The sequence below is a fragment of the Notolepis coatsorum genome, assembly GCF_963971535.1.
Source record: "Notolepis coatsorum genome assembly, chromosome: 13".
NCBI lineage: Eukaryota > Metazoa > Chordata > Actinopteri > Aulopiformes > Paralepididae > Notolepis > Notolepis coatsorum.
The window spans coordinates 12,554,423-12,565,209 of NC_140177.1; the positions used below are offsets into that span (position 1 = coordinate 12,554,423).

Consider the following 10,787-nt stretch of genomic DNA (forward strand, 5'->3'; position numbering starts at 1 on the left):
CTACAAACGTTGGCTTCAGCTGAGGCTGGCCGACATGGGGTGGAGGGGGGGGGGCGAAAACGGTCGGAGACTGTGCAACCAAAGCGTTGAACAAGGGCCTCTGTGTGATTGATTGGTATGTTGGACGGGAGGTGACTGAACGGTAACAACTGGTATAGATTATGACACAACGCAAGAGTACTGAACTAAACACATACACATAGGTAGGAGATTAGGTGTAGGTTATGGCCGGTAATTTCTGGTGAACATTTTTTTTTCCCTTGGGTGCTGCTCCGCCCTCCCTGTCCGTCTGTGCGCAGAGGTGGTAAGGTTTATGTCCATAGGGATGTTCATAAAAGGGGGGAGAGGTGAGAAGACCAACTGAGTTGATTATGCAAAATGTGATTGGGCTGACTTGGAAAAGGAATTAACAGGAGAGGAGAAGCAAAATGTATGAAAGAATGAATACTAATTTCTGTCTCCCCAGATCATGTAAACGGATACCATAATTTTTAAAAATTGTGTTTTATTTGAAATGTGTAATGTTTAGATTAAATTGTTTTAATTGTTTTCAACAAATAGGCCTCTGGCTGTGAGCCCAGAAGAACAAAGCCGGATGAAAGAGTGGTAAACACTGTTTCATTTAAGGCAGAGTAGGTTAATTGGGGTTCTGGATGAATGGGTCATTTGGATTCCCCGGGAGGGGGCCATAGTCAGGGGAAATGTGGGAAAGAAAAGAAGAAGACAAGAAGGCAAAAATTGATGAGATGTACCAAAGAAAAATGGAAAAAGAAAAAATGGAGAAATTTTGAAAAAAATGAATTTTAATTTTGGGAAAAAATGAATTTTATTATGTATGGTTAGTATGAAAATCAAGTCAATATACAGTATATGACAATGTGAATTGCCAAAGTGGGGAATGTGGTAATATTGCCTTGGAATTTCATAATTAATATGTGTGAATAAATTAGAGAACCATACTGCAAAAAGGAATGTGTGCCCTTTCAACAGTAGAGGGTGTTTTAAGTGATACTGGTGTTACAGAAATAGTCAATAAACCCCCACTAACAAATGTACTCAGAACAAAGAGACAAAGGTCACACCTACTGTGACCAGATTACCGCAGAGGACAGCTGGTCTAACCAGAGACCTCATACTGGCTCTGACATTATAAGACAGGACAATCTATTAATCAACTGTTTAGTATCAAAAGGTCTCATATGATGTCTGGTATCAGTCTAAGAAAGCACTGACTGTACTTGGATGATATTAGACATCTATAGCCATATAGAAGGAATGTTAAAGTTATATATTATTCATTTAAGAGGAGATTTCTGTTGGGACAGACCCATCAGGAAGACAATGACGGGGGCCACTAGCGGCCCCTCTGGGTATTGAGTCAAGATCCACACAGGAGATCAAAGCCCCAACAGGAAGAAAACACCAACCCCCCACAGAAGGCGCCCACAGGAGATGTATGATTGGATCAACTGTAATAGTGCTATTTTGGCTAGACATGATAGGATATAAGGAAGAGACAAATTGTAATTCGGGAGCTCTCAGACCGGGACCACCACAGGGGGTCTGGGGGCTCCACCGCTCCACCCTTCCACCAGAGAGACTGAACTGCTGTGCTGTTTGCATTTTATGTGAGTAAAATCATGGGAAAACACCATTTGTTGTTTAAAGTTTAGTGTAAATCCTTAATATCTGAAACCAGATTTACTCATGTATAAATGTGTGCAGCATGGTCAATGTATGTTCAGATTATGTTATCGACTGTTTCATGTACATTATTGAGGTTGGAGATGTAAACCTGATTGTGATATTTCTGTACAACAGACAGCTGTTAATGTTTTCTGATCATCTTCTGTATGTAAAAGTCAACCTTTTATTCACCCTTGGCCCTGACTCAAATAAATCAGTTGAGATGAAATACAGTTCTGGTTTGTTTGGCGTACACGTTTTATTCCTCATCTGCTAAAGTCTGATGAGGAGACCAACAATTCTATCAAGTATGAATCTTTCCTCCTCCTTCCAGATAGTCAATCTCATTGTATTGTGCTACAATAACCTCAAATTATTGTAGAAAGTCTGTGGGAATTTACCACAGGGGAACTATGAACAATTTCAGAATTCATACTGCCATGTTATTCCTCTGGTCTAAGACAGTACAATAATATTAGTGAAAATGAGCAACTGTCTCCCAAATCCCAAAGACTAGAGTGCTAAAACACAAATGTGTGATGTCATCAAGTATAAAGTCTGAAGCTGCTCCATAGACAATGAATTGGGAAAGATCTTTATAAATGACACTCCGAGCACCCAGGGGAATGTTCTGAGTTCATAGGTAAATTTTCTGTTTCAAAACTAAGAACACTACTATAGAATAAAGCTCATTTGGATATAAAAAAAAAAGAGAAAATAAAAGCTCTGTGGGTCCACAAAATCAGTCTCAATGGAGCAGCTCCAGACTTTATACTTGATGACATCACAAGTTTGATTCTTCTCTGATTTTGGGAGAGAGTTTTGGGAGAGAGTAGCTCATGTTCACAGATATTAATTGAACTGTCTTGGCCTGGTTCAGCAGCAGTTATACTAAGGATTATCTTTGGAGATGTGTACATGATATACATTTAAGAATGAGTCATTCGCTTTTGGTTAAAAAAAAAAAAAATGTATAGCTATTTTTGAAGATTATAAATGTAAATACATCTTTTTGTAATTTTTTTTTATAATACTGTTTTGGAGTCTTAATTTTGTTAAGAATATAGGACAGGCATTATGACATTATGCTTCAGCCTGTACCTTTTCAGTCACTGCCAAATCAAAGATTGTTGAATGATTGTGCATATTGTATTGTGTGTGATGACTGAATAAAACTACTACTACTACTACTGTATTATCTTTGATATCACTTTTATTCAACAGGTCGCGACCCATGCCTGACCAATCCCTGCAAAAACAATGGGACTTGTAGCTACATGGCCAACTCCTACGTCTGCCAGTGTCCTGAGGGCTTTGAGGGTAAATTCTGTCAAACAGGTAAACAGCCTTGGAGATCATCTGAATAATTTAGCAGCAAGTTACCAGAAGTCGGCGCGGCTGGGTAGCGAAGTGGACTAAGCACTCGCCTACCACCGCAGAGACTCTGGTTCAAATCCAGCTGTCAGCGATACCTCCGGCTTGGTCAGTCGTCCCTACTAACACAATTGCCAGTGTTAGCGGGTGGGAAGCCAGTGGGGTATGTGTCCTGGTCGTTGTAAACTGCGACTCCTACTGGTTCAGCAGGGAGGGGATCTGGGGGAAATAGCGTGAACCTCTGCATGTTACGTTCCCCCAGTGAAACTCCTCGTCAGGTGAAAAGAAGCGGTATCAGAGGAGGCATGTGGTAGTTCTACACTCTCCCCAGGCCGACAGTGGGGCAATGTGCGCAACGACCAGGAAGGGAATTGGCATAACGACTAAATTGGGATGGGTGAAAAATACAGAAAGCCCAAAATAAAATTGAATAAAATAAAAATAAAAGTTACCACAAGTCAACTTGGACATGTTTGAGAAATATTAAGCTGCTACAAAAGTGTCCCCACCCTCTAGCAACCACTGTTTTCACTAGGAGGCTGAAGTACCCATAAAAAGGCAAAAAGCTGGAATTATGTATTTATTCACAGAATTTACTTGAAAGCGTATAAGATTCTTTAGTGTTCATCACAAACTGGCCAATTGTACATGAAACAACGTAGAACAAACTGCCTAGTGCCTCATTAACACACACTGACCACAACTTGATTATTATTAACTATTAATTATGTCCCGGAAAATGTTGTTACCATCTGCAATAAAAGATATATACAGTATACTATACATCATGTTTTATCGAATACGATTAAGTTTTCAGTCTGTTCACTTCATTCCAATAATCTTTATTCCAGTAAAATGGGATTGTCAAGCAAAAAAGTATATATATACTGTATACTGTATATATAAATATATATTTTTTATATCAATACTTGGCGCCAGTGTATCAATAACATGTCACAAGAGGAAGTACAATGATATATCACAGTATCGTGATTTTTTGTCCCACCCCTATTCCAAACGACCGGAAATCTTACAAGTAGCAGCTTTCACTTGAACCCGTGGTCACCTTCCACAGTGTTTGAAGATACTCTCAAGTGTCTGCATCTCAACGGGGGCTGCCAGCACTTCTGCGACGGCTCCGGACCTCGTCGTATATGCTCCTGTGCTTCGAGTTACATTCTGGGAGAAGACGGCAGAGAGTGTGTCGCTCAAGGTAAGGTTTGTTGTTGCACTCTCTCCCTTTTTTTTTATCCACTTTTTCTCCCATTTTTATATTTTTCTCCCATCCCAATTTTCGTATCATCCAATTCAACCCTCCCCTGTCTTTGAACGTTGTTTCATGCCTCCCACAAGCCGGCTGCAATGTGGACTAAGTCATACATAGCACGAGTCCCCTCCGATACTCGAGGTAACAGCAGTCGCATCTTTCCACCTGCGTGGCTCGATCTTTCAGCGTCAGGGGTCTGGGCTTTGGAGGGGCCCCGCCCCCCTCGCTTCCTGATTCTACTGTGCAGGCGCACCAACCGACCTGTAGGAGTCACTGTCCACAACGCCCGATCCCCACCCATCAGTTTCCCTCCCCCTAATACTGCAAAATGTGTATTAGTGCGGACGACCAGCTAAACTGAAAGCAATGTGGAGCACTGGGCTCGAACAGAGAGGCGTACCTGTTCGAGCCCAGTCTCCAGTATTCGTGGTGAGCGCCTTGCCCACTGCACCACGTAGCCGCCCTTGCACTCTCTCCCTTTAAAGGTAGAATCTGTAATGCTGTCAAACAGTGGCATCTAGGCAAAAGAGCCCTGCTTGGTACTGCACTTTGTTTACTTTTTTGTTTTGTTTTGATGTGATGTGTGGGTTGGATTTGAATGGCTATAGGGGAGGGGTTGCTACTGTTGGCCACACCACAGGCTCTGCCAAGAGAGGTCTGGAGAAATACACACTAAACTCCAACCCACATATGAGACCAAAACAAAAACATTTAAACAAAGTGCAATACCAAGCGGGGCTTTTTCGCCTAGAGGTCACTATTTTGACGGCATTACAGATACTACCTTTAAGTGCCTGTGAAATGATGACTTGTTCATCGTGTTACCTTGTGCCTGTGTACCTATGGAGAGAGTCCATCTCACAGCACCGAAACCACACTGGTCAAAGTCATCAATGACCTCCTCATCTCCGCTGATGCTGGTGCCCTCAACATCCTGATCCTACTTGATCTTAGTGCAGCCTTTGACACAGTGTGTCACTCCATCCTCCTCCAAAGGCTGCACCAACTGGGTGTTGAGGGCTCAGCACTTGACTGGTTCACCTCCTACCTCACAGACAGACATCAGTTCATCTCCCTCTCCCTCTATGGCCACACTTCTTCCACCTCCTCGGTCACACAGGGGGTCCCCCAAGGCTCAGTCCTCGGCCCCCTGCTCTTCATCCGCAAATACAACCTCCACTTCCACTGCTACGCCGACGACACCCAAATCTACATCAGCACACAATCCCCCCACAACCCACCCCTCAGCCACATCGAGTCCTGCATATCAGAACTCCAAACCTGGCTGACCCACAACCTCCTCAAACTAAATAGCGACAAGACAGAACTTTTCATCATCGGCACCAACACCACCCTCAGCAGATCCTTACCCATCACACTCACCATTAACGACTCAACCATCACCCCCTCCCCCGTAGTTCGCAACCTCTGCGTCATCCTGGACCCCACCCTCTCATTCGACCCCCATGTCCGCTCCATCGTCAAAACGTCCTACTTTCACCTCCGCAACATCGCCAAAATCAGACACTGCCTCTCCCCCCCTGCCGCTGAAACCCTCATACACACCTTCATCTCCTCCCGCCTCAACTACTGCAACTCCCTCCTCACTGGCATCACCTCCCGCTCCCTCCATAAACTTCAGATGGTCCAAAATTCAGCTGCCCGCCTCCTCACCAACACCCGGTCCCGTGACCACATCACTCCTGTCCTCCACTCTCTCCACTGGCTCCCGATCAAGGAACGCATAAACTTCAAAACACTACTCCTCACTTTCAAAGCCCTCCATAGCCTGCCCCCCCCCTACCTGACTGTCCTCCTTCTCCCCTACCGCCCCACCCGTTCCCTCCGGTCCTCTTCCACTGCTTCCCTCACTGTCCAGTCATCCAAACTTAAAAGTTTTGGTGACCGGGCATTTTCACGAGCTGCACCCCAACTTTGGAACACCCTCCCTCAGACTGTCCAAGACTCTCCCTCACTCTCCACCTTCAAATCCCGACTCAAAACCTACCTGTTCTCCCAAGCATACAACCTTCCCTACCCATAACCACCCTCCTCCAACCTACCACCTCCCCTTCCCCACTCTCTCTCCGTCTCCTGTCCCCCCCCCCCTCCCCTCGGTTTCCTTACTTCCCTGACTGTTTCCCTACTGGACTCTGTATTTGTTACTTGTTACCCGTGGTTTTATGTCCTGCGTATTCATACTGTTGCTTATTCCCTGTGGTTCTTTGTTTTCTCTGTTCATTTGTTTTGCACATTGTCAGCGTCTTTGGGTTCTTGAAAAGCACTTTATAAATAAAATGTATTATTATTATTATTATTATTATTATTATTAGAGTCGCCAGGAACGTTCTGGATGAAGTCTTCATCTCACAGTTGAGGTCATAGTGGGGCTTGAGGTCTCCAGCGAGGTTAAAGGAACACATTTTGGGAAATGTGCTTACTGTCTTGTCCAGAGTCAGACAAGAAGAATAGATACCAATTTCCTCTCTGTCTGTTCGGTAGAATGCTATCCAGCTGCAAGCTAGCCTAGCTTAGCACAAATTAATGGAAGCGGATACGGACCGCTATCCTAGCTTAAAACTCTGGGAGATGTGACGACCCCCACTTCACCTGCAAATGGGGAGTCTTCTGACTCAGGCCCCGTTTAGACGAGCGTTTTGTGAACAGAAACCGCAAAAGTCATCTTGCGGTTTCACTTTTAATTTTACGTTTAGACAAGCGTTTTGGAGTGGAATTCTCCGTGCAGATGACGCTGTAACGACGGAGACCCGCTGTCACACGATTGGCGCATATGTCACATGACGTGCTGTGAAGACCCGCCCTACTCTGCCTCTGATTCGCAGACTGTGGATGGGGAATGTGATTGCACCAAAGCAGAGTCACTCACAGACAGTGGGTCCACTCACGCCGCGGGACAGATTCTTGTGTATTTAACCATTTCACTGCCACACGACAGCCGGTTGTGTGATAGTAAAGGGGTAACCTTCTGTCGTGTGGCAGTGAAAGGGTTAAAAGTACTGCCAATGTAGCCTTCAGGTGATCTCCGTTGATATAAGTCAGACATACTTGCTTTGTTTACGTCTCGGCTACTGGCGCATACCTGCTACCTGTGACGTAAGCAGTACGTGCGACCAGAGCCGTGACAAACCTTTCGTCATCGTTTTATCAGATTTATACGTTTTAACAGTTTAGACGAGAGCGCAAAGCTTTTGCGTTTCTAGGAATTCTACCCTGGAAGGTAGTCTCACTTTTTTGCGGTTTCACCCCGTAAAAACGCCGTTTCCGTATAAACGAAAGGCACATCCGAAAAAATATTTTTGCGGATTCACCTGCTAGCGTTTCCGTCTAAACGGGGCCTCAGAGAACAGGGTGGAGTGGGTAGGTCGTTACCCCAATTTGAAGCACCTGTGCAGTGCAGAGAGCTGCCTGCACAACCAGTATATATGTTCCCCTGTCTAATCCCTTCTGTCTGCTTCTCCCATCTGCTTACCCCATCAAACAGGACAGGTTGTACCTACCACCAAGTGAACCAACTTGGAACCTCTGTCCATTCTGATATATACCTTTGTTGTTTAATTTGATTATTATTTGTTTAGATAGGATTAAACAAACTCTTTGTTCAATTGTTATCACGTGTGTTGACTCCCTTTATGTGAGGGAGTCAACTACTATGCAGCCATATATGTACCAATGCATGCCAAAACACTTAATTTCACAGATCTCCCTGGGTGAAACTACCCGGTTTTGATTCCTGTGCTTACTAGCATGAAGGGCAGCAAAATTACAGATGGAGAATATCTTGTTTTGATCAAAGGGCAGTATCTCTGAGCAGTGAATTAACATACTTATGTGTCATCTGACCATTTAGTCCAGTATCCATGTGGTCAGATCCCCACAGAGGACCCCGATCCAAATCAAACAGTCCAAGGCAACACCAGGCTGGTTGGAGCGAACCACTGTCCCAAAGGAAACTGTCCATGGCAGGTAGGGATGCAACGGTGTATGAGATTAATCTGGTATGATTATAGTCTGAGCCGAGGAATGATCACAGCTTCATGGTAGCACAATTTAATCAACCTAGTGGTAGGAAACTTCATTGGGTTCCTTTAAAGCGGCAATAACTGTTTTCTGACCACTAGGGGGTCATGAGTCGCTTTGTCACATTATGAACATGAAAATGTCTTACTGGCACAATCTTTTAACAAAAGATAATTTAAAGAAATATATAAGATTTCAACTACAATACATAACTTTCTCTTCCTGCTTTTCAAACAAGGTAGGTAAATACACCTACAAACACAATACTGTTCAGACAGCACAACATTGATTCACTGAAAAAATGCTTCTTAAATGCATAGGTTTATAAACTAATATAAAATACAAAGAACATAAATGATGGAATGACAACAGTGTGGCTGCTGGTAGCACAGGGTTGTTTGAGTAGGACACCAGGAGGACATTTTGAAAATATGAAAAATAATGTCAGAAAATGGTTATTGCCACTTTAAAGGTGCTATAGATAACATTGAGCCACTAGATGTCCCACTAGAGCACCAGCATGTCAGCATGTCTCAAACCAGAAGTAAGGTAAGTAAGTAACGCAACATGTAATTAACAACATTCATTTTGGACCCGCCAATTTTTTATTTTTTTTATAAATTCATGAATCAAAATAAAATTGGGGGGGAAAAGCAATACTTTTATTCTGCATCTTTCTAAAAGCACTGTGGATGCCCTATTTAAAAATAAATTTGTATCATTAGTCTACATGACATTTATATCTATAGCACCTTTAAGTATTGTCCAAGTAAAAAACGTATGTAACGAATGCTCCCCAGTGTAAATTACTAGTTTAGAGTGATCTGGTGATTACATCATGTCCAAGCAAGTTCTCACGAAAATGTTTCGCTAAATTGATCCTATTGCCCCAAGAGAGGCACACTTCACCACAACTCTTAACCTGTAACTTAGGCCATCTGTCACAGGCCCTCATTCATTCACTCACTCACTCATTAATTTTCCTTTGGGCTTCAGATTCTGGTTAAGTACAATGGCAGCAGTCACTGTGGAGGAGTCTTGGTCCATCCTCAGTTGATTGTCACGGCTGCACACTGTGTCCACATGAAATACGCTAGACTCCTGACTGTGGTGGCAGGTAATTTGTTCTGCATGTGTGTGTGTGTGTTTGTGCCTTTTTATGAGTGCAATAGTATGATGAGTTACAGCTTTGCAGGCTGGTCAACAAGTGTTGACTCCATGTTGACAGTCATCCAACATACTGTTGACAAGTTACTGACATACTATTGATCAAACTAAAGTGTTACCATCAGATATGAGAAATACATAGAAAGTAATCAAATAAACCCTGTACTCTCAATAACAAAGAACCATTTTGTCTAGTAAAGTAGCTTTTTTATAAAAGTGTCTCACTCATCTGACTGGTTCATTCCTGTTACCAGGGGAATACAACCTGGAAGAGGAGGAGGGAACAGAGCAGAGGTTCAACGTCTCTGGAGTAATCGCCCACGAGCATTATGACCCGGCTACGGGCGACAGCGACATCGCCATGTTGTCCCTGGACCGGCCAGTGACCCTCGGCCGCCACGCCATCCCCGTCTGCCTGCCTCAGGAGCAGTTCCTCAAGAGCGAGCTGAGGCCGATCCGTTTCCACACCGTCAGCGGCTGGGGCAAGCGCACCAACGGGGGCAACCACCTTGAATCCGACAACCCACCCGCCCCTCCCTCCTCGCCCATCCTCCGCAAACTCTCCGTTCCTATTCTGGCTAACTCCGAATGCACCCAGAAGAGCGGTTTTAACTTCACCGATAAGATGCTGTGCGCTGGGTACATGGAGGGCCAGCAGGAAGCTTGCACGGGGGATGACGGAAGCCCATTGGTCACTCAATACGGGTCCACCCACTTCCTGATGGGCGTGGTCGGCTGGGGGAAGGGCTGTCCGAAAACCGGGTACTACGGGGTGTACACTGACATGGTCCACTTCCTGGATTGGATTGATGTGAATTCTAGGTTGATAGCTCAGATAGAGTTCCTCCTCTCTCTCGTTCTCACATAGAGACCAAAACAAACAAATTTAAACAAAGTGTAATACCAAGCGGGGCTTTAGAGGTCACTGTTTTGATGGCATTAAAGATTCTACCTCTACGTGCCTGTGAAATGAAAACTGACTTTTCCATCTTGTTACTTCTTGTGCCTTGTACCAAATGAATGGAAGCAGATACGGACCGCTAGCCTAGCTTACATTTCTGGGAGAGGTGTTTTTGGAAAATTGTAGTATTCGAAAATAAAAGTACTAAACACATTGTGTGAAATGTGTAGGCCTACTGATGACTGCGACAACACAGTCTACTAAATAAATATTAATAAAGGATAAAAAACTGTACATCTGGTTCACTGTGGTAAAACTATCATTTAAGATTTGTATTGTCTTTAAAAAATAGAG

General features: G+C 43.9%; 1 protein-coding gene across 1 annotated transcript; it reads left to right on the forward strand.

Moving 5' to 3' along the window:
* Window positions 1-224: 224 nt before the first annotated feature.
* Window positions 225-10,400, forward strand: LOC311239251 (coagulation factor VII-like; the record flags this gene model as incomplete). Its single annotated transcript, XM_084327557.1, has 6 exons — window positions 225-231; window positions 2,911-3,024; window positions 4,136-4,273; window positions 8,196-8,311; window positions 9,362-9,482; window positions 9,787-10,400. 6 exons carry the CDS (start codon window positions 225-227, stop codon window positions 10,398-10,400), a joined length of 1,110 nt encoding a protein of 369 aa, XP_084183683.1.
* Between the last annotated feature and the right edge of the window lie 387 nt (window positions 10,401-10,787).